The sequence below is a fragment of the Tenrec ecaudatus genome, chromosome 1, assembly GCF_050624435.1.
Source record: "Tenrec ecaudatus isolate mTenEca1 chromosome 1, mTenEca1.hap1, whole genome shotgun sequence".
NCBI classification, from domain to species: Eukaryota; Metazoa; Chordata; class Mammalia; order Afrosoricida; family Tenrecidae; genus Tenrec; species Tenrec ecaudatus.
Window position 1 is genome coordinate 148,887,625 of NC_134530.1, and position 23,984 is coordinate 148,911,608.

General features: G+C 42.5%; 1 protein-coding gene across 4 annotated transcripts in view; it reads right to left on the reverse strand.

Moving 5' to 3' along the window:
• PTPN22 (protein tyrosine phosphatase non-receptor type 22) overlaps positions 1 to 23,984 on the reverse strand; it is a 56,048-nt gene that overhangs the window by 7,981 nt on the left and 24,083 nt on the right. For 2 of the 4 annotated variants that reach the window (XM_075540314.1, XM_075540313.1), the window contains 11 exons: positions 23,554 to 23,620; positions 22,081 to 22,158; positions 18,077 to 18,163; positions 12,129 to 12,208; positions 11,251 to 11,990; positions 9,136 to 9,219; positions 8,877 to 9,007; positions 7,101 to 7,128; positions 5,730 to 5,810; positions 2,595 to 2,710; positions 933 to 963 (listed from right to left, as the gene is read on the reverse strand). In XM_075540314.1, coding sequence (XP_075396429.1) covers positions 933 to 963; positions 2,595 to 2,710; positions 5,730 to 5,810; positions 7,101 to 7,128; positions 8,877 to 9,007; positions 9,136 to 9,219; positions 11,251 to 11,990; positions 12,129 to 12,208; positions 18,077 to 18,163; positions 22,081 to 22,158; positions 23,554 to 23,620 — 1,523 coding nt within the window. The remainder of the gene's footprint in view (positions 1 to 932; positions 964 to 2,594; positions 2,711 to 5,729; positions 5,811 to 7,100; positions 7,129 to 8,876; positions 9,008 to 9,135; positions 9,220 to 11,250; positions 11,991 to 12,128; positions 12,209 to 18,076; positions 18,164 to 22,080; positions 22,159 to 23,553; positions 23,621 to 23,984) is intronic. The other 2 variants (XM_075540315.1, XM_075540316.1) reach the window with 2 other exon arrangements.

Consider the following 23,984-nt stretch of genomic DNA (forward strand, 5'->3'; position numbering starts at 1 on the left):
AGGTGGTCACTCTCTTTCAGCTACACATTCCTATTGACAAGCCACATGGTGCCACACTGATGGCAGACAGAGTCCTGGAGAGGCTTCCACTACCACTGGATCCACAAGACTTTTCTCCCACCGGCCTGTGGTCTTCTTGTGTTAGGCATCATTGCATGTGTTGTGTTAATCTAAAGAGGAATGTATGGACTAGTATGGGACTTATGGAATAATGTCGGACTAATGGAATTTCTCTGAACTGGGCTAGGATGTTTTCTCAATATACAATTGCTCTTTGATCAAAAAGCTCTCTCTTAGGAGTGTTCCTGGATTTGTTTTTCTGGTCAACTCAGCCTAACATCCGGGCCCTTCAAGATTAGCCAAACGTACTGAACTTGTGAAAAGTACATCACCAGATTTTATGTGTTCGTAGCTGTGAGTACAGATTTATAAGACTATTTCCCACGGATTTAGGAACTTGTGACTTTTATTTTCATTACAATATAGCAAAAATAGTAAGCAACAGACTTTTATTGCTAATAATACTTGGTACAAATTGAAATGTGTCAATGCTTTGCTTATTTCATAAAATCAACACATTTGTTTCACAATATGCTTTTCCGTAACTGTTTTCAAAGAAAATTCATCTGAGGTTAGGCTGTTGGGAATTTTAAACAGCATGTTTGAATGACAGCATTTAAGATGGGTAGATATTGTCAAACATTATACTGATGACTATTCCTGTCTATTAAACAGAAAACTTCCTCTCCCTTTACTCCCTGCCCAGCATGAGAATTGTGGAGACCCCAGCTAAGTACAAGACTTATAAGTGATTGTTCTGATTTATAGGATCCTGGATGGGACCTTGTTAAGGGCTGGTTATATAAGAGAAATCACATAATTATAAAAGTGTTATATATGCCCATAATCTATTTGAAAAGCATAAAACTTACTTTTTTTCATATTTCGTAAAATTTTCAAACTCTAAAAAAAGGAAGAAAAGAAAATGTTAGTTTTTCTTATGAAATCTAAGACATTTTCATCAATAGAAAGAGACCACAGTAAAAAAGATTTACTTCCTAAAATAGCCATGAAAAGGTCCAGTGGTTTTTCTATACTGACGGTTTTAATTCAATGAAAGGTCACTACGTGATTTGATTTGGGAATTTTTCCTCAGCCTCAAAATTTCTGCATTTTGAAATAGTGCTATCAGAATAGTAATGGGAAAAAATGAATTCCTCAGTTCCCTTTCTTGATCAGGACAATTCCAGAACTCACAATAACATGTGAAGGCAGCTGTGATATATAATCATCCCCGTTGAAGCCCATTTCTCTGTGGGTGTTGTTGAGTGCCTTTAGAACAGCCCTACGTATAACAGACCAAACCCGGGGGGAATCTGCCCCATCATCATAGTTGCCGTGATGTTTGAGCCCATTGTTGAAACCACAGATTCAGTCCATCTCATTGAGGAGCGTCCTCGTTTGCTCTGACCCTCGACTCTACCAAGCATGAGGTCCTTTTGCAGGGCCTGTTCTCTTCTGAGACCATAGCCAAAGCACATGAGACAGTTGGACCATACTCACTCCTAAGAAGTCTGCTGGCTGTATTTCTTCCAAGACAGATTTGTTTGTTCTTCTGGAAGCCCATGGAACTGTCAGTATTCTTTACCAACCCCATAATTCAAATACATCAATATTTCCTTTAGGTCAATTATTTTATTTGAATTTCTAGGAATTCTTTATATGTTAGAGAAGAAACCCCAGTTGGCTATGATGCCAGTTGTAAGTATGCTTCTCCAGTTTGTTCTTTAGCTTTTGTTTTTAAGGTGATTATTATTGTTGTTGTTGTTGCCATTCTGAATTTTCTGTTTTGTAATATAACTAGATTCACATAAATCCCCCTTTCCCCTAGACTTTCAATCACAATGAGAAAGATCACTCCTACTTCTAGGTTATAAAGGAATCTCCCTGCTCTTTTTCTCTTAAGTACTTCTAAACCTGTGTATTCTTGGTTTATTTTTTATTTTGCATTTGAATAGTTTATCCATCTAGAACTGACCCTAGTATAGGTGTGGGAATATGGATTCCACTTTAGCTTTTATCCCCAACATACTAGGTTGATTTCTAGTTCGTTTCCCCCAATGCTTTGGGATGCCATCTTCATCATACCCGAAACTGGACATATTTGGATCTGTACTTTCTGTTCTGCCGGTATGTGGTTATGTTGATGGACCAGTAATGAAGCCTTTGCAATATTTTAATTCTGGTAAGACTATCCTCTTTTTGTTGTTTTTCTTTTTCTGTCTATTCTTACTCATTTTTAAAAATTATTATTCTTACTCTTTTTTTTCTCCCAATATTGGGCTAGTCTGTCTAGTTGCCAGGGGAAAAGTCACTATATTTATTTAGCCTCTTCTCAGGGTATAAATTAATCTCAGTAAGAAAAAACTCTTAATTAACTGGTCTGTATCTTCTTTTTGGTTTCATTCTATTAACTTTGGTGATTATGAGACACACAATCTATTGTTTAGATAGTTAATTTAATGTGTGATCCTGATGAGAGGGGAGGAAAACCTTCAGTAATAGAAAGACTCTAAAACACCCCTCTTCTTTACCTTACTCCTTGTGAAGTTTTTCCCAGGAGTCTTCAGCATCTCTTTTGAAGATGTTGAGTTTTCCGTGGTATCGTGAAAACTAGTAGAATAAGTTTCTACAGCCTGGGCCTGCAAACCTAAGAATCAGACAGGGAAGCCAAAAAAGAAAAGAAGTATTTTGTTAAAAAACAATAAAATTTTAAATGTTTCATGGTGCAATTTCTTTTTTTTTTTTCCTTTTTTTGTGTGTGTAATTTCTTAAGCATTCAGATTATATAGAGATATGTATTTAGTAAACCTAGCTTGGCCTTCTTAGACATTATTTTTAAATATATATATGGGCTTTTATTTTTTTAAAATATTTTTATTTATGTCATAAGAACTAATTATTATTTTAAAAATAGGTTATTGTAATTAAATCATATCAAGAAAAAATGTACAAGCATTACCACAGTCAAATTTAGCATATTTTCTTCTTTCTTATATTCCTTGTTATTAACTCCCTATTTCTCCACAACCCTCTCCTGCCATACCCCCAAGAAACCATTAATCCAATCGCTGTCTCTATGGATTTCCCCCATCCTGGATTTCATATATCAAAAAACATACAAAATAAAGAAACGAAAAAGCTAACAATGATAGCAAAACAAAAGAGAGAAAACTCTCAATCAAAAAGAAAGCAGAAAATATTTAAAACTAGAACAACTTTAAAATAGGTCAAAAGAGAAAACAAATGACAAGGTGTTAAATTGGAAACGAACTACATCTTCCATAATCAACTTTCCAGCGCACTCTGCATGATATCAAGCCTATTCATATCCCGGGACGGTGGTCAGAGGGGATTCACAAGAGGCTTCGTTCAAGCAATTTACCCTTAACCCATTTTTCCCCTTTTAAACTGAAACGACTTTTAAACGGGTCAAAAGGGGGGTCAAATAAAATGTTACATAATGTACGATAATTGTGTCTATAATATTCCCTGTCTGATAACAAGACTATTCCCACCGCTCGACTCCGAGCAGAGGGGACTCACGGAGGCTTTGCATACACCCCTGCAAATGGATTTTGGGCTGCCACGGTCATTTATAGCTTTCACAGTTCACGATGTAAGCTCGGATACTACTCCCTCCCTTGGATTTGGAGGACATTCTTTATAATCCTTGGATCACACAGGCTGGTGTGCTTCCGCCATATGCACTTAGTTGACACCTTACTTAGACGGCTGCTTGTTTGAGGACAAGCCTTCACGAACCCAGAGGCTATTCTTTTGGATAGCCAGTCACCCATCTAGTTTCTTCATCACACTTTGCTACAGCATTCATCTCCTCAGGGATCTCTTCATGAGGGCGAGTATCAAGCAGGGTCATGCCATAAGAACGAATTGTTCTTGGATTGGGATGAAAATTAAGCGCAAGACCCAAATCCATTCATGCATCTATGGTTTATATATGAGGGGGTACCCCCCTTCCAAAAAAAAAAACAACTAGGAAAAAGCTCTGTTGTGAGAAGCTTTCAAAGTACACATTTTCCCCACTAGGCAAGTATCCAGCAACGCACTCTGAGTTAATGTACCCAGTGGCGTCGCCCGGGAAGGTTCTCTCTGATCAGTGAATTTTTTTGTAAAAGCAGTTTCAGTTGACTCTCATTTTTTGTGATGACCAATTTAAGAGAACACCCTGAGGCTGTGAAATTTTGTTTCCTGTTTGGGAAAAAATGCTCAGAAACTGTTGTGATGTTGAACACAGTTTAGAAGGCCAGCGTTAAGGGAAAAACTCAAAACTATTTATATCCCCTGTGAATAAACATGCCGTGCTTTGAAAGAACAGCTCTGAAGCGACCCAGACTTTTTTCCAACGTCATTGAGACAGGGTGCTATTTTTACAGCCCCCAAAGCAAACATCAATGAAGCCAGTGGAAGATGCCATCATAACCTTGTTCCCCACCCCACCCCCATGCTTGTCAAGTGAAATCAAAGATCAAGACAATGCTCACTTGTTTCTTTTGATGTGAGGGGGATAGTGTAGTTAGAGTTTGTTCCACCAGGTCAGACTGGTCATCTGACCTATTTAGAGGTTCTGAAAAGATTGAATAACAGTGTGCAACAAAAAAGGTCTGATTTATGGCAGATGGGGGGCTGGTTTTGCTACCATGACAATGTACCTGCTCATGCAGCCATCTCAGTGTGTCAGTTTTTGGCAAAAAAACAAACAAACAAAAATAAACCAGCATGTCTCTCTTGCCCTACACACCGTACTCACCTGACCTCCCTCTGTGTGACTTCTTTTTGTTTACATGACTTAAGAGGGACAAAAAAGGACAGCAATTTGAAGATATAGGAGAGGTGGAGAAAAAAATGAGGGAGGTGTTGTCAGCCATCCAAACAGATGAGTTTGAAAATGTTTCTAAGAATGGAATCGCAGATTTAACAAATGTATTAAGTGTAATGGAAAGTGCTTTGAAGGTGATAAGGTTGTTTTGTAAAGAAAAATTAAATACGTAGGTTTGAAAAAAATCCGGTGTATTTTGGGTACTCCCTGGTATGTCTCTGGTTCACCTTAGAGACACCAGGATCATGTTCTGTTAGAGAACATTATCAATCATCTCCATGGGGCATAAGGTAATTCTACGGATTGTGTCATTAATTTAGCCAGTGGTATCAAATTTAAAACACAATTGAGGAAAGGAGATTGATTATACAAGTATAAGCTGGCTACTACAATACATGAATTATTGCGATACATGAATTATTGACCTGCACAGATTAAACCTAAGAGACTGGACACTATATACATGAACAATGGGGATTGGAGAGAAGGGAAAACTTTCAATATAAGTCACTGACAGTGGCGGAAGCAGGCCTACCAGATTAGCGCACAGCTGAAGGAAACAGGAGGGCATTAAAATAGAAAGGGGATGATGGTCGGGGGCCACCCTTCTTTGAGCACTTGCAAGGCAAGAGAGGGAGCCCAAGTCACTATGGGTTTTCGATGTAGTCTTATCTTTTCACTCTGAAGTAGGTGAAGATTTATAGACTAATGTATTGTTTTTATTGGACTTGATCATTCTCTGTATCTTTCCCACAGAGGTCCCACGCTATTATTAGCCTTTAACATTCTCACTTTTGTTTCTTTTTTGAGCGGAAATACTGCCACTTACAATCGTCATCAGCAAGAACGAAGGATTCGAGGGTCCTCTCTGGGAGTGGAGGTGGTGGGGAAGGACGATCATGAGGTAGATCTAGGGTAAGGAGAGTAAATACAGCAAAACAAACAAAATACTCCACCGTTCAAAGTTCATAATGGCTTTAGAGAACTTTCCAAATTAGTCAGTAATCATCTGTAACTAACAAATATATTATCCAAACAATGACCACAATCAATCTCCAACTTACTGTGTCTCGCCCCACCTCCCCCCCAACTCTACGGTAACTTGGTTCTGATATGTCAAAACCCTCTAATTTCCCCCCTTTTTAGTCCTCATTAGTATTGCCTCTAATTATCAGTATTTTTATAAACCTGATCCTTATTTGTCTTTCAACATCTGGGATAGAACATCAGAGAATGATAACATTGGCAAACTATGCCTTACACCATTGTATGTAGTACATGTTATTAACCATAAGATCTATAAAACAATATAACCAGACAGTCACAGGTGCATTTCATATTAGCTCACATGTACTAAAATCCCTATTATGTGTCATGACCAGGAGCTTTGTTCTTCAGGCTCTTTAGCCAATGAGCCCTTGATTTATCAAACATTCGTTACAAAAGCATTCTTTAAAAAATTTGAACCTGAATTCAGTCACGCTTCTAGATCTAATTTCTATGTACAGGATATTCGGGGAGGTAGAGGAGCATGTTAAATAAAATCAGTCAAATCCAGAATGCCAGCCACCTTAGGGCAAGTGACCTACTTTCTTGAAGAAATAAATGGCATGGGAAATGATAAAATGAGGAAACTGGTTGCATATCAAAGGGGTTTAAGAAACATAAAACTAAATGCATTGTCTATACTGCATTCAAAGTCAAATAAATCCAGCGATAAAAAATATTTATAAAATAAAGATGGAAAGAGATTCTATTTAAAATAGTATTATTTGTACCAAGGAGAAGAATTCTAAAATCTTGTCTTCACCTGCTCTTGACAAAACAAAACTCCTAGTTAGGGACAACCAAAAATAAACCAACAAACAGTGGAAGCTATTGTGGAAACCCTCAGATTTCTTGAGGTAAATTACTCTAAATTTTATAAGGCAGTTTCACAGTATAGGTTCTTAGGGCTTCAATGTCATCCAACCCAAACCAAACTCACTGCCGTTGAGTCGATGCCAACCCATAGCTATCCCATAGACCAATGTGAGTCTTGATGGGAGCAGAAAGCTCCTCTTTCTCTCCCAGTGGCTGGTGGTTTTGAACTGCTGACCTTGCATGTAGCAGCCCAGTGTGTAGCAACTGTGCCACCAGGGCTCCTAAATGTTATCTCAAGTCAAAGATTAAATATTTATATATATATATACATTTTTACCTGTGTTGGTGCTATGGAGTTTTACACTCTGAAAAAGAAAAGAAGAAAAGTAAGACAAGAATATGTACATAAATCTATCTAAGTTCAAAGTAATGGCATATTTGAAATTGCATTTCATTGGCCTACAGAAATGGATATAAGATCCTATTTTTTCCTAATTCTTATGAATGATGAAAAGTCATCTTTAACTCTTTGTTATAATCTGGCACTTAGTCCTAAATTGATCCCTTCTGAGTCATTTCCCTTCTGCTTAGATTATTGCCCTGAAAATGTAATTAGAGGTTAATTATTGAAATCGAATAGTTACTTCATGGCATTGCAATAGGATTGTCTTTTTGTGTGTGGAGTTAGAGATAGATCAACATACGTGTGCATATTATCAACAAGCCAATGCCAACTAGTAGTGCATTAAAGTGGCCGTTTTAAAAGGCAGAAGAATCCTTGTCTACCCCACTTTATAATTGTAGACAGTTTAAAGTATATTTATTTAGTTACTTTGCTGGCAGCTGAGATTTCAAGATGAGCATCCCAAACAAAAACAGAAAGCCCACAGCTGTGGAGCTGGGTCCAAGCCCGAGCAACCGTCTAGGGCAGGGAGACGTTCTCCTGCTCCTGAGGGTCTGAGGCGGCGACTCTTTACAGGAGTAGAAAGCTTCAACTTTCTTCCAGAAACAGGGAACACCAATTACACAAGGTTAATTTGGGGCTGTTATAAATTAGGTGGGGCTTACATTTCCGATTAGCAGTTTCGTACTCAAACGTTTAAACCACCCATCAAGCCCCCAAGAGTTCACCCCTCACCTGCTCCTGGTTTCTCCTCACCCTCTTGTGGGTGGATTTTAAACCATATGCACATCTCTTACTTTAAGGAAATTGCCGCCCACACAAAACAATGCATATAATATGCAAAAATCCACAATTATGAAACCCCCAACTCACTGCTGTCAAGTCGATTCTGACCCATAGCAACCCTATAGGACAGAGTAGAATTGCCCCTATGGATTTCAGAGACTGTAACTCTTCATAGGAGTAGAAAGCCTGACGCACCTATCTTCCAAGGAGCAGTTGATGGTTTCAAAGTGCTAGCCTAGAGTTAGCAGCCCAACGTGTAACCCACCACCCCACCAGGGCGCGTCACTGATAAAATTCCAACTCATAGCAACTCTGAAGGACAGGGGAGAACTGCCCCTAGACGATAACTCTGCGTGAGTAAAAAAGGCTCATCTTTCTCTCGAGGAGCAGCTGGTGGTTTCAAACTGCTGACTTTGAGGGTAGCAGCCCAACTTGGAACCACTACGCCACCAGGGCTGCTTTAGCAATTATGCAAGGAGCACCTTATTGCGGTTAGTGTGATATAGTCTACCAAATGACTAATGCAAATAAGCTATCTACTCATGAATAATTTCTTATTTTTGCCTTAACCATCTTTCCAGGCGTTATTATTCAAGTCTCTTCTTTCACTAAGCCTTCTCTGATCACTTCCCACCTGAAGATGTCGCCAACAATCCAGATCTCTTTCTACGTTTCATGTTGCCCTGGCCATAGTGCCCTTGTTATAATCAACATGGGCAAAAATAAAGACTCCTGTTCATGTCCTGTATCTCTATTACTTGACTAGCTGTCCCTTGAGGGCATGAGTTACATCTTCTACATCGTTTAATTTCCCACTCCCTCTAGCATGGAGTCTTGGAAGTAGTAATATCTACTTGATATTTATTGAGTGATATTTTTGAAAACAATGAGTCAGTTGAATCCAAATGAAAAAAGGTGCTTGACCTGGCTTGGTCTGAGTCTCACAGAGTCGTCAAATTCCTGTGATTCGGATGTTCTGCTCCATTCCGGTGACGGTTCCATTTTTACGCTTAAAACTGAAGATAAGGGGTTGGGAGTACTCAGTGGGAATTCTCCTGGGGAGAAAGAAAAGGAAATATGGTCTAATTCCTGGAGGCATGGCCGTAAGAGCGAGTGTTACTCAGCAGTAGCACACGGGAGGCTACAAGGCCCTGGTCCATCCACTCGCAGGGAAACTACTCACCAGCCTCCTCCACCACGATGAACGATTCCGGCGTCCGCTCGGGCAGTGGAGGGGGGATTTCATCATCTGCCTTTGGAGACCTTGCTATCCAAAACGCCAGAGACATAATCACAACGGGTTACCAGAACATCCCAAGAAAATCCTTATGTCCTAATCTTGATTACATGCCGTAAAGCACTACTCTAGTGTAAGCTGCTACCTGTTCATTCAAGGGAAACAACGCAAAGGAAAACAAAGTTCTCTCCCCTTAAGTAGCAACCTCAGGGGCGTTTCCTTATTCTCCACATTGTCGTCTATTTGAAGAGCCGGAAAGTATTTTCATGGAGACACTGGGTCTATTGGAGACATCCTCATAGCAAAGATGCAGTGACTACAAGTAGAAGCATTTCCGCACCTGTCCTTCTTGCTACTCAGAAACCGAAATGATGCAGGTTTTTCCTTTATTCCAAAGCAACAGATAGTAGGGTCTCCTATTATTTCTATGAAAAGATTCAGAATTTTTATACAGATTTTAGATGCTATTATAAGAAACTGCCACCAGATGGCACACATGTCAGTGTTGTTTGAATGCTCAAAGCTAAGGATTTGTTTTGTAATTGTGTCATTTCTAAGAGACGGCTTATGGGTTCCTAGGGGGGGGAGTACCTTCAATTCGAAAGTGAGACCAAGCTCTATAAAATAATATAATCAATGAACGAACTTCCTAGTTCCGGATAAAATGTTTGCACCCAAGCGTTGAAAGAACAGCACCTCTACCTATGAAGAAACAGAGCACGATAAATGATGATGGTCTACCAAAGCGTTCTCTACTTTCCGTCTAAGTAGAATCGTCCTCGTGAATCACCTGACGTATTAGCTCAGAGTTTTAAACTTGCTCTCTTCTCTCCCTTACCTCCGTCTATGTGACATGATTATAATCACCTCCCACAGAGAAGTCGCTTGTTTCCCAATGGCACAACGAAACAAAGCAACGTGTATGTTGTTGTTGTTTTTAGGCACCATTGAGTCCGTTCCAATTCATATCAGACCAATGCACAACAGAGCCAAACGCTGCCCAGCCTCCGCCAGCCTCGCAATGGTTCCTTATTCCTGAACCCATTGCTGCAGCGACTGTGTCCATCCACCTCGCTGAGGTCTTCCTCTTTTTCTCTGCCCCTCTACTTTACCAAGCATGTCGTCCTCCGGGGACTGGTCTCTCCTGACAACATGTCCAAAATATGTAAGATGAAACCTGCCATCCTTGCCCTAATGAGCACGCTGGCCATACTTCTTCCAAGAATAATGTGTATAATATACAAGAGTATATAATTGCCAAAAAGGTTACATGTGTATCAAGGTGTATATAAGATAAAAATTCCATACAGACTCCTGAGCACTCATTATTTAAGTCACTCTAGAAGGCAATAAACAAACATTAGATCCTCCAATTCCTGCAGGGGAATTCTCTTCTTAGCAATCTGGTCAATTAATTCCAGCAACGACAACAAAAAAAATACTTTAAAAAGAATTTATGGGTGGCCCATGTGGTGCTGTTGATCAAATCTTGTCTGTGGTCCTTTTGGAAGCGCTTAGTAGAGGCCGTGGAAACACATTTAGAGTCCCCTACCAAAGCTGACCGCTTACCGCTGCCTGTTTGCACCCTCTTGGGGACGCATCGGCCTGCTAACTGCACAGTGTGCGGTGTGCGGGGTTTAATCCCAGAGGCCTCTCTGAGGAGGAAAGGGGAATCCTCCGCTCCCACAAAGATCAGCAGCCTGGGAAACCCTCTGAGAGGGTCACTCTGAACTGGAATCACCTCAGGGGGCGTGGTTTTGCTGTTCTCAACTTAGTCGCACCATTAAAACTTGTCTGAAATGTAGTTGCTTGAAGAGGACTAAGAAAGTGGAGGGAAAGCAAGACAAAGGGGATGGAGAGGAGAAATCAAGTCTTGTATAGAGAACTAGGTACAAAGTGGCTCTAAAAACAAACGCACTGCTGTCTAGTCGATGCCAACTCATAGCGACCCTAGAGGACAGAGCAGAACTGCCCCTGCGATTTCCAAGACTAACTCTACGATGGGAGTAGACAGCCTCTTCTTTCCCCTGATAAAGCGTACACACTTAAACAGCAACTTACCGGTTTCTCCTGTCTCTTGGTTCCAAGGTGAGGGAACATCAGTTGGAAGGATCCGTGCTAAAGAAGTGTTTGAATTGTAGTAAGAGGATGTTGGCAACAAGGAAGTAGGAAAAACTGTTCCATCCTCCTTTTCGGGTACATCAAGAGACATCTTCGAATCAGCACTCCCAGGAGATAATGATGAGAAATAGGGATCTTCCACTAAAGACATGTAAGAATGTACACGAAAACCACCATAGCCGGTCTGCTTGGCATCCAAGGCACTGGGTGTTTGATGCCTGTGGTCACGTGGCAGTGAAGAATTCAGTTCGGCTGAAGAAGCATGCATCAAACGAGAATTATGCAGCTGAGATTGCACATGAGAAAAATTGTCGTTGATGTCCCACTCTGTCGTTTCTCTCTGCTCTACCAGTTCAAAGGGGGTTGATTTGGTCCTTACAATAGGCTGCTTTGAATTAAAATGTCTTTCTGCCACACTTGCTGATTTTGAATGAGCGCTCGCCCCAAACACAATGGAGCTCAAGCTCTGATATTTCTGAAGAGGTTCCCCAACCATGGTTCCGCCTGCAGTTTGGTTACAACCACAATTTAGCTCCAAAAAGTCCAAAGAAGATTGCTTGGTAGGGGACAAAAGGAGGCCGTCCCTTTCGCTGAGCTCCGGGGTCCTCCAGTCCCAGGAAGAAGCCCCCGCTCTCCCCAGCTTCGTCCTTGGGCTCTTCTGCTGGTTCAGCCTCGTGGAGCTGAGACAGAAAGAGGCGTGAGGAGAGGAGCGTCTGCGGAGGCCTCTGCCAGGACACGTGCACCAGCCTCCGAAGCAGCAGATTCATTTCGCAGGCACAGGCAGACCACATTTCGGTCATGCATGAAATGGTACTCACCTTTCTGGTAAGCTCCGGTGAGCATAACGTTCTGCTCCTAGAGGGGAATTTGGCTCAGAGGCGGAATACCTGGCTCGACGCTTCAAGAGAGAGGAATGAGAGATTCATGGTTTTAGAGCAATGCCAGGGAGAGATTTGCGGGGAGAAGGGGAAAACCAGCCCTACAATCTTTTTTAACTGCTGCTGCTGGTGGTGCCCGGGGGTGACGTCAAATGTCCGCTGGTCCTCAGTGGCAGGGCCTGGCAGGTCATCGGTAATGGGGGCTCACTCATTACCTATGGTGAGAGGTAACTCATCACGAGGCCCCTCACCTGCCAATGGGGTGCGAGGGAGGTCTGGGCCACAGGCAGTCGCCCTGTGGTAGAGAAGAGGGTCTCTGCTTTCACCTTTGGGAGAGAGGGGGAGGCTATAGTGGCGCACTGGGAGAGGCAGGGCCGCTGGGCACAGCCCTTGGTCCTGCCGTGGCCAAGCGGCGGAGCAGGTCGGGGTGACACCAACCTGGAATGTGGGAACACATCGTGAGTTACTGCCCTGGGTGACGCCAACCCTCCAGACGCCCCTGACCGGGCATTTGCTCACTTACCTGCTTTTATCATTGCTATTGGGAAGTCGAGAATTAAGTTTTCAGACAACCAAAAAACTTTAAAATAATTCAAAAGAGGATTACACAATCGAAAAAAACAAAAAACCCCACTGCCCTGCAGTCAATTTCCCCGCAAAGGGACCCTTGTGGCTACTGCTGCTTGGAGGTTTGCACTTTCATTCAGTCTCTAACGGAGCAGACAGCCTGCTCTTTCTTCCTGTGTGGGCGATCGGGTGGGTTTCAAGCATGGACCTTGCTGGTCTGTAGCGCAGGGTTCAAGGCACTGCACCACCGGGAAACAGGTTACATTCAGTTTCCCCAAATCCTCATAAGGATACAGTCTCATACTGGGATCAAAGGGATGATAATATAGGATTTATAATGTTACAGAAGCTAAAGGGAATTTGACGTTTCAATGTGGGGGGTTTAATATGTGGATTAAATGTGTGTCAGGGCATATATATTCCCAAGAACCCTCTACTTTCACAGACATCATCTCAACCCTAACATTACTGAGTAGGTGCTGTCTGGTCCCTGGCCCTTCTCTGATCTTATTCCGTCACTGTGCTCCAGGCGACGCGCGTTCTCTGGCCAAAGCGTCCCATCCAAGGTTCTTACACACACTGCTCCTTCGGATGAGAATGCTTTTGCTCTGGATTTTGCATCGCTGGGGCCTGTGAGCCGCCAATCAGAAAGGCGGGCTGTTCAAATACCCCAGCTGCACTGAGGGAGAACGAGGAGGCTGCCTGCTCCTGCAATGATTTACAGACTCGGCTCTCACAAGAACAGTCTCCAGAGGAGAGTACGGGGTTTCTTTCCAATCTCCCGGACCACTCCACGCCTGCCTGCACTTGTGAAGGAGCTCCCTCCACTAGGGAGCCAAAATGATGTTGCTTTTAGCCAATTTGAAGAAAATAATCACAGTCTCAGAGACCCTATATCCGGTCACTATGAGTCAGAATGTATTCATGGAACCAGGTTTTGGGATTTCAAAGGAATTCGATTTTTACTTATCCATTCACTGCCCTAAGGAAACACTCCCACACAGCTGCCCACCATATTCCATCTCATGATATTGTTGCTGTTAGATGCTGATGAGTCAGAACCAACTCAGCAACCTGATGTGCAACACAGCAAAACACTGTCTGGTCCTGTGCTATTCCCACAGTCTGGTTCTGTTTGAGCCCATGTGGCAGCCACCATGTCCTTCCATCTCACTGAAAGTCTTCATCTTCTTCGCAAATAATCTCCTTTACCAAACATGATGTCCTTCTCCAGGGACGAATCTCTCCTGATCACCTGTCCAAAGTATGTGAGGCTTATCATCCTAATTTCTAAGGAGCATTCTGGCTGTACTTCTTCCAAGAAAGTTTTGTTGATTCTTTTGGCAGTCCATAGCACGTTTAATATTCTTTGTCAATAGCATAATTTAAGTGCATTGATTATTCTTCAGTCTTCCTTATTCGAAGTCCGACTTCCAAATGCACAGGAGGTGATTGAAATGATCATGTCCTCAAAGTGACATACCGGCTCTTCAACACTTTAAGGAAGTGTGGTGCAGCAGGTTGACCCGATGCAGCAATTGTCACTTAATATTTTAATTAATGCCACTTAATGATAACAAGATGGTTCATAGAATCTAAGATACCACTGATTATAAAAACAAAATAAAAACCTTGCTTTCAGAGTTAAAACTTTAGCTTCATAATAATTTATGGAAGAGGTAGAATTAGCATTAATTCTTCCTTAAATATTTGGTAGCCTTCTCCAGTGAAACAGCTGGGCCAATAGATTTCTTACTGCTCAAACGATGAATTTGATTTTGAGTGAGTTAGGACAGTTGCATGCTTTGAAGATAGAGTCCATTATGTCTTGGTTGTCAAATTCATGTGTGTGCAGTTGTTGTATTAGCTCCTTACTATTCTTTAGATATCTGCAGGTCCTACAGTGAGATCCCTTTATATTGGGGATTTTAATCTTTCCTTTTGTGTTTTGTCAGTCATGCAAGAGGTTTGTCAATTTCATCTATCTCCTCCAAGAACCACCTCTTTGTGTGGGTGAGTGCTGGCAGCTGTATTCTTCTTCCACCAGGTTCCTCATTAAACCTCTTTTGAGATCCCCTGGAGGGTCTAGGGGAGGAGATGAACCAGTTAAGGTGCGATGTAGCACCAATGAAAAATACAGCTTTCCTCTGGTTCCTGAATGCCCCTCCCCTCCCACTCCACCCCCATCATGATCCAAATTCTACCTTGCAAGGCTGGCTAGACCAGAGGATGTACACTGGTACAGATAGGAACTGGAAACACAGGGAATCCAGGGCGGATGATACCTTCGGGACCAGGGATGTGAGTGGCGATACCGGGAGGGTGGAGGGAGGGTCGGTTGTAAAAAGGGAACTGATTACAAGGATCTACATGTGACAACAGAAAAGTGGGTGAAGGGAGACGTCGGACAGTGCAAGATATGACAAAATAATGATTTGCAAATTAGCAAGGGTTCATGAGGGAGGGGTAGCAGGGAGGGAGGGGAAAAATGAGGACCTGATACCAGGGGCTTAAGTGGAGAGCAAATGTTTTGAGAATGATGAGGGCAATGAATGTACAAATGTGCTTTACACAATTGATGTAATTGATGGGTTGTGATAAGAGTTGTATGAGCCCCTAATAAAATGATTAAAAACAACAACAACAAAAAAAAAACCTCTTTTTACATCCAGTGGGAGGCCTCCCCAAATGGTCACTGGCCCATGGGAGAGTGGCCTCTGTAGCAATGAATGATGGTGAAAATCTTGATTCTTCACTGGAACTCGCCTGGTGCTACTCCTGAGAGACTTCAGTTGTACTTAGTGAGAGGAAAAATATGTCTGCTCCATTGTCCAGGAAGCAGTCCCCTCAGGCTGGCTTTAACCGGTTCCCTCCATCTTCTTTCTTCCCATTTACTGATGCCCCAAATGGCCCACATTACTGGGGCTGCCGGTGTGGGTAGCTGACATTGAGTCAACTCTGACTCCTGGGGACCCCATGCAATACAGAGTGAAAGTGTCCCATAGGGTTTTATGGGCTGTCCCCCAGGTCTTTCAACCTGCTTTGGGTTAATAGCCTTTTACAAACCTTTTGCACCAGCTCTTGAGTAATTTCTACTGTACTAACTTAAGTGTTGACGTTTCCTGGAACCTAAATAAAATATTAGTCCACATACCACAGCAGTGTATTAAAGGGAAAACATTCCTTGCTTAATTAGGCTGTTCTGTATTCTAAGAACATAAAGATGATTTGATAATGACAAAGCCAATGATAACATTCACTGTGTTCAATGGTCAGAGGAGTAAAGGCAATTTAGCCAGAGGGCGCGAGGGAGGCTGTAAGATAGATGTGGTGTTGACTGTAAAATTCCCTTTGATCTGATTGAACAACTGAAATATTCAATTGTATGATATGTAAATTGTGTGTCAATAAAAATGTTGAAAACAACAAAATAAAACAAAAGAGTTACAGTCTTGGAAACCCACAGGGGATCACAATGGGTCAGTATTGACTCAATGGCAGTGAGTTTGGAACATTTTAAAAAGTAGAATAAATTGCCTATGGTATTGCTCAAATTTCTTCCCCAAAGTATCACAGATGTCTGTGTTTTTCCACATTATATCGCTTTTGGGGTCATCAAGATACAGAAGGTTGTATCAACAAAAAGTTTTCAAATTAAAACAAACAAAAAGAAAGGCCAAGGGAGAAGAATCCATGTGACCATCCCATAGACAACAAAAACCCATAATCAATAGCATTCAACATTATTTCTGAAAAAAATATCTTAATAAATAGAAGTCAATGAATATTTTGTTCACACAACTAAGAAATGAAGATCTTAGGTCAAAAGTCAATGTGGTGCTTAGTAGTGAAATACCAGATTCATTCCCCGGAAATTGAGCATGCCAATTCCGCTTCTATTATTTAACACTGTCTGGGAGGATCAGCCAATGAGATAGAGACAAATAGGAGAAGAGGAAAATTTCCCGACAACACTATTCTTCTCTCCAGGTTCCCTCGCACAGTTGTTTTTCCCAGGCGTGGATGAGACATTAACTAGAGTGGGGTTGCTTAGTTAGCTCTCTAACCCCCACACCCACCCCCGTGGATTTTCTGGCTATTTTGTCTTCCACAGCCACCCGTCTCCCTGGGGTCTCACTTGTGTCATCCCAACATTCACTGGCAGGGATGTTGTGATCAGATCTGTGACTCTGCACACTTTGTGTTTCTGATGTTGGGTTTTTTTTTTTAGATTATAAATTTGAAAAGTGATATTAAAAATGTTTATGTTTTACGTACCCTGAAAGGTGAAACGGTCATTTTGTTTTCTGATGGTTTGTCTAGCACCTAACATTTTGTAATTCTATAGTAAGTATTGGACTGAATCATTTTTGTGACGAGATCAAAACTGCATAACCTGGAATTGGATTAAAGTGTGACCCCCGCAAAGATAGGTTGGCGTTGGAACCCCTATTTCCATGAAGAACCCTGTGTGGAAACAGGGTTTTTCTTTGGAAATATTAGTGTAATCATGCCAGCAGAGGGTGAGCCCAAGACTTAATCCCTGCATGGTGTGTGTAGTGGGAACCTAGACAAGATGCACAGAGAGGGAAGAGAGCAGGCGAGGAGCTGTGTAGGGGTCAAGGAACGCCAAGAGACACCGTGGCCGCCAACAGAGGAAGGACAGCTTCCCTACATCCAGTGCCCTAACTTGGGCTTCCAGGCTCCAGCATTGTGCCACGGACAGTAGGTTTCTGCTCTGAAAAGCACCCGCCTGTGGTCTCTCTCTGACAACTGTAATTGGAAATAAGATCATTGGCATTTTAGCCAAATCATAATGGTTTTTATATCTAAAATATTCAGCTAAAATTTCTTTGAATATTCTAAAATACTCTCAATATTCAAGGAAATATTTGCCACCAAAGTAAGGTTAAAGTGACCCAGAGGGGAAAAAAAAATCACACCGAGGCACCATTGTGACTTGATTTTACAATGATCAATCTCACTTCTAGTCCATCAAATAAAATTGTTTTAAACACAGGGATAGAACACGCCCAGCTCCTCTTAGTCACTTTTATTGCTACTTTCAGTTAGAAATTGTATGCAACAGATTATCCAAGAGATTAATGTTCTAAATTAAAAAAATACCTCAATGAATTCATCCTCTCCACAGGAAATTAAGTCCTCCGTGAATTTATTCTCTCCACAACCCCATTACACTTGACATTCCAAGTTAATCATGACAATAGATAATGAGTCGTGTCTTAAAATTAACCTGAGATCCCATGACATAAAGCAGATATTGGGGGGGGGAACGACAAAATATCAAGTTTAAATGTTACCTCTGCTCCAGAGTGTTTATTCCTGAAGACATCCGCCTGTCTCTTGAACAGTTCTAATACAGCACTGTAGACCAACTCATACTGCTCCTGAAGAGGACCACAAACAGCACATGCACACAAAACAGTGAGCTACACAACCAGGTTCCAGAACTTAAACACCTACTGTAGGATACCGGAAAGGAGCACCAACATTTGCATAAATGTCAGGGTCGTATGTTTATATGGAAGCCCAGGGTAATGCAAACAGTTAATGTACGTGGCTGCTAACCGAAAGGCTGGAGGTTTGCGTCTACCCTCAAGTACCTCAGAAGAAAGACTTGATGATCTACTTCCAAAAAAGCAATCATCGAGGCTCTCTCCCTCAGAGACATTCCTTCTGAGGGAGCATGTGAAGCTGTGCTAGTTGCCTGGAGCTGGAGGAGCCACGTAGAGACCCTTGCCAGGTCTGAGATGCTTACCCTGCCATGGCTCTACAAGACTTCCCACCCAATGGCCTGTGATCGTCCTGCATTTGGCGTCATTGCATGCGTTTCGTGAGTCTGAAGAGGACTTTATAGATTAGTGTCGGACATATGGGCTAATATTGGTCTTATGGATTTGATCTGGAGTGGGCTGGATGTTTTCTCAACATTTAATTGCTCTTATATATAAAGCTCTTTCTTATACACACATGAATGTATCTATGAATTTGTTTCTCTAGTCAACCCAGACTAACATACCTTACTCTTCCAAATCATGCCAACTGATCTTGGCACCAGCTGTTTCTCATAGGGTCAGTCCCTTGACCTTCCTCACGTCTTGGATCACATGTTATTTCTTCAACGAGGCCTCTCTGGCCATCTCATTTAATGCCCAAGCCCTCCCTCCTCCTCCACACTCCCCATTCCTTTATCTTTGTCTGTTTCCCTTTTCACATCACATTTGCCACACTATTTTCATGCCTATTCTTGTTCATCTGCTTCCTCCTGATAGAATTTAAGCTACATGAGAGTAGGGATCTTTGGTTTGTCCACTGATCTGTCTTAACTGCCTACATCTGTAACTGCTCTGGGGAGCATGCTTAATACGGAGTTACCAAATGAATTCATTAGAGGTGTTACAAGATGCAAATAAGTCAGCAATATGATATCCTGAAATTAACAGCAGCAGCAACAATCCTTTATTTAACTGAAAGCAAATGAATCTGAACTGGTAAATTTGGATTGTATGAAATAAATGGCATCTATTCATAAAGACGTTGGAATACTGATGTAGTCATTCACCAAATGATTTTCTTTTATTAAATCCCACATGATAACAAAAAAAAAAAAAAGCAATCATCAAAACCCTCAGACAGAGTGGCGATACCAGGAGGGTGGAGAGGGGGAACACCGTGGTCACAGAGAGCTACATGTGACCTCCTTCCTGGGGGACGGAAAACAGAAAAGTGGGTGAAGGGAGACGGGGAACAGTGTGAAATATGACAAAATAATAATCTATAAATTATCAAGGGTTCATGAGGGAGGAGGGAATGGGGAGGGAGGGGGAAAATGAGGAGCTGATGCCAGGGGCTCAAGTAGAAAGCAAATGTTTTGAGAATGATGATGGCAACAAATGTACAAATGTGCTTTACACAATTGATGTATGGATTGTGATAAGAGTTGTACAAGCCGCCAATAAAATGATTAAAAAAACCAAAATGGTTAGCTACCCATGGAGTTGCCATGAGTCAGCCTTGACTCCAGGACAAGTGGTGCTTTGTGAAGTCCATTTCAGATTTTAAAGTGTGCTTTGGTTGATAATAACCAGTCAAATAATTGATCTGCCTCTAGCTCATGTACAGGGTCTTAGGGCCTGGTTTTCCATTTCTGACCTACTTTCTAACATCTTTGCCTCTGTCTTCACTATTCAATTTTCCTGGTTCACATTTTTCCTAATTCAATGTGTATTTCACCTTGTAATTTTTTTTAATAAATTGCTTTTGTAAGAAGAGATGGACAGATTGTGGATGGTGTCGAATGAACAACCGCAATATCATTCCATTTAACCGTCACGATTGCTCTGTGAAGCAGCTGGTCTGCTAGCCCTATTTGTAATCAAATGTTCCAAGTTTACTTAGAAACATAATCAAGGTGCTATATTAGAACCGGGATCTTCTGACTCTTACTTGAATGTACTTAGACCAAGCTGCTGGGCTTGTCCCGCCACTCCCGGACAATAGACCCTGAGTGGGATTGGGACATTTGTGGTGACTAAAGGATTTGGGCTGTAGCGAAGTGAGGCTCTATGATCATAACAAGGTCTACGGAGTTGACTGCTCCATTGTTTGCCTCTGCGCTTGTCCAAGTCCTTGATTTGGGGATCTGCTTTCTATCCGAACAGGTCTATTCAGAGTTCTCCTTGACACTTTGCACAATCTTGTACAAATAAAGGACAGCTTATTCCAAAAGGAACGTGAGCAAGAGAACAAGGCAGCCGTGGGTGCACTCTTGATCTTTTTTTTTTCTCAAGGAGAGAAAAGTCAGACAGGAAGTACTCATCTGGTTACAGTGCCATTTCCTGGCTAGAATCGTACCAGAAAAAGCGCCTACAAACGTGCAGCTATTCGTTCAGCTGGTGTTTGAACACGCCAAAGCCTGGAAGCAAATTGTAAGTGGCCTCAGCTAACGCCCACTTCTTACAAGCTGGCCTGATAGAGTTTCCTGCAATGGGGGTCTGGATTTATTTAATAATTTAAAATCACAATTTCATATTTTACTGTAGGTTGCGTGCCCCCTGGAGACTTTATCCATTTACATGGACCAGCCTTCTTTCCAGGTTCACAGCACTACCCCTATCGATGGTTTTATTTCACATAAACTTTCCCCCTCACAGGTGGAATATAGAAAACACCTACAGTCAACACGTGAAAAAAACCTTAATTTTTTTCCACTAACTATTAGTGGAAAACCTGTGTGGGCCAAAAAGACAGCTTCACCTTATAACAGCTCCTCAGTTTTTCCCCTGAATTTACAACATCTGAATTAAAATACTTGAACTTCCATTGTCAATTGTTTCATTTCTCAAGCTCTGTGCGAGTTCATTTCTAAGCATTTTAAACACCTCAGGTCTAATTAAACAGTTAAAAAAGAAAAGTTCCAACAAGCTCTGCAAAAGTGCCCGATACGTAATAAAATATCAACAAATGTTTGATGACTGCATATTTGACAGGTGAATGTCAAATTCCCCCTTGGAGGGGGAGCCCACTCAGAAGTTGGGGGGGCATGTCGGGGAGATGAATTGTGGGGGCAGTGAGAGTGTCATGCTGGGAATGTTGCACATATGCGGCCACACTTGAGCTGGATTTCCTGAGCTGAGGGGAAAGAGCACATGTAATAGTGGGCACGGGCGAGCAGTCTGCTCTTGATGAAAAGTCTGTGACATGGACAGAACGTTTGACGCCTACAGTGCGTGGCTATAATTATGCTTTCAGAAGTGTATGCATTCCAGCAAGCACCAAGAGACACTAGAAAAATCGTCACAGTATCTCGAGAGTCTGGTTGGTTTTATTTTGACTGTTCAGTATTTCAGAGCCCAGGGGGCTTGGTGATTATACATTGGGCCGCTCACTGTGAGATCAACAGTCTGAAATTGCCAGCCGGTCCCCAGGAAAGAGACGCGGCTTTCTACTTCAGTGAAGAGTTCAAGCCTCGGAAACCCAGGGAGTCCGTTCGACACAATCCCGGGAAACCCAGCTTAGGTACTATCGTCTAGTAAGTCAAACGGGGCAAAGCTGCATTTCCTTCACCATCGTTTCTAATCAAGGAGCCTTAGGTTTTGACTATGTTGTAAACTCTAACGAAGAGAAGGAACTGGACGTGGGTTAGGGAATCGGAGGGAAGTACTGCGATACTCTGAAGAAATGGGCCCGGACGAAAGTGCTTTGGAGTAAATTGGTCCCACAGCTCAGGAGCCATCTGGCTTTGGATACCTTGCCCTTAAGCACCAAGATGGAGCGAGACCGGGACAATCGCATTAGCCCATACCTGGGTTTGTACAAACGATGGCCGCTGGGTTCGCATTTCCTGGACCAAGCTGAACACATTGAAGTTCGCCGGCATTATCTGCCAAATAAGAGAGGGCAAGAAGTCTTACTCCGTTCATCCTGCCTTTGCTCAGAGATTATTTTCACCTTTTCCTAGTCTTGCTCTTGTAAGACACCTGCTCTCCGAGTGTGGGGTGGCAGCAGTCTGAATGCATTTTGAAAACGAGAGGCTTTTCATGACTTTCACAGCGGTTTATAGCCTAGTGATTTCCCTAGGAGCGTTCAGAAACGCCTCTGGGGGGCTGCGCACAGAGCCCAAAGGTTTTCATTCCCCCGGGGCTCCAAGTGCCTGGAACTAAAGTTGTCATGGAAAGAAGTCTCTGCGAGAGGGAGAAGGAAGGTTTTATGAAACCGATAGCTCCAGAAGCCACGAGCCTCTCATCACTTTTAACAGTGATGTGTAGATTGGAACATGAAATTGGATTGCAATACATGGCGTCCATCTCCTATAGCAGTTTGGATTAAGGAAGGGGAGCGATATCATTTTAGGCAGTTTCTCAGATGTGAGTGTGCATCAGAATCGCCCCTAGGACTAGCTGGGGGCCTCCCTCAGAGTTTCTGATTCACTCAGGCAGGGTTGGGCCCAACACTTTGCATTTCTAGCAAGTTCTCCAAAAATACTGATACTGCTTAATTGGGGACCACACTGAGAAGCCCCTGACTTAGGAGCTAATGGAGACATCTGACTGACAAAGCGGTCCTAGTCCGTGAGTGAAGATTCTAGAAGATGAATAACAGTGATAGAGGTCTTGAGGAACTTTAGTCCCTCAGTGTGAAAGCAACAGGGTAAGCTGTGGGAGGAGGTCAGATGTTTACAGACATCCCTGAAGGCAATCCCTGCCAGAATGCTGTCCCACCCCACCACAGGGGTGGGCCTGCTCCCTGCTGCTGGAGACAATGGATTAATGGTCTCTATTAGTTGAGCCCAGGAACAGGCCAAACCGGCTCTGTGACATCCAAGGTTAGGCTGCCATCCTGTACCTAGGATCCGCCCATCTTGACACATGTATACCCCCAATCCCTCCTCTTCCTATTATGTGGATACCCCTAGATCACCCCCTCCCAATACTGTACTACCTATAGCGTAACCTCTTCCTGTGACGCATGTCTTCACCTGTCATTAGGGGGCTTGCATGTTTCCAGAGAATATAAAAGCCTGGGCTAGCATTAAAGATTCTCTCTCCCCCTCCACGTGGCCCACCAAGCAGGGCTGAAGTGAGCATGCTACCATGAATTGTGTCTGACTCCATATATTTCTATATTTCTCTTCTATCTCTCATGCTCTCTATAACTTTACTATGATCTTTACTTATTATCGTTGTACCATTGCGCCTACCAGACCCGTGACGATGTGTTAGGGGCTGGCTTCCCCTGGCGGTAAGCACACGGGAAATGCCTGCTTGGGGGAGCTCACCTCGTCCTTCAGCAGCATCCACGTGTAGTCAATAGCACAAAGCACGCCAGTTCTTCCACAGCCGGCGCTGAAACGTAAGATCACAGTAGCATTGATAGTTGCAGACGGTGGGTCTTTGATAACAAAGTGGAGGATTTTACTGGCCTATTTGAAGAGAGAAAGCCTGGAGACAAGGGAATTTTCCCAACTCTTACCCTTTTCCCAGAGCATGTTTGTCAATAACCTCATGCCTCAGTGAGCCTTGGGCCAGAACCGAGGCAGCATCTTCCGACAAGAATCTCTAGCGATTTATTCAGTTCTGTGCACAAGTAATTAATCAGAGAAGCATGAATTTCACGCTAGGTACAAGAGTGAGAGCAAAGGTTTTTAAAAACAGGAAGCTGACCAATAGTTCCAAAAGCCTTATTAGAAACCTCTCATCTCGTTGAATA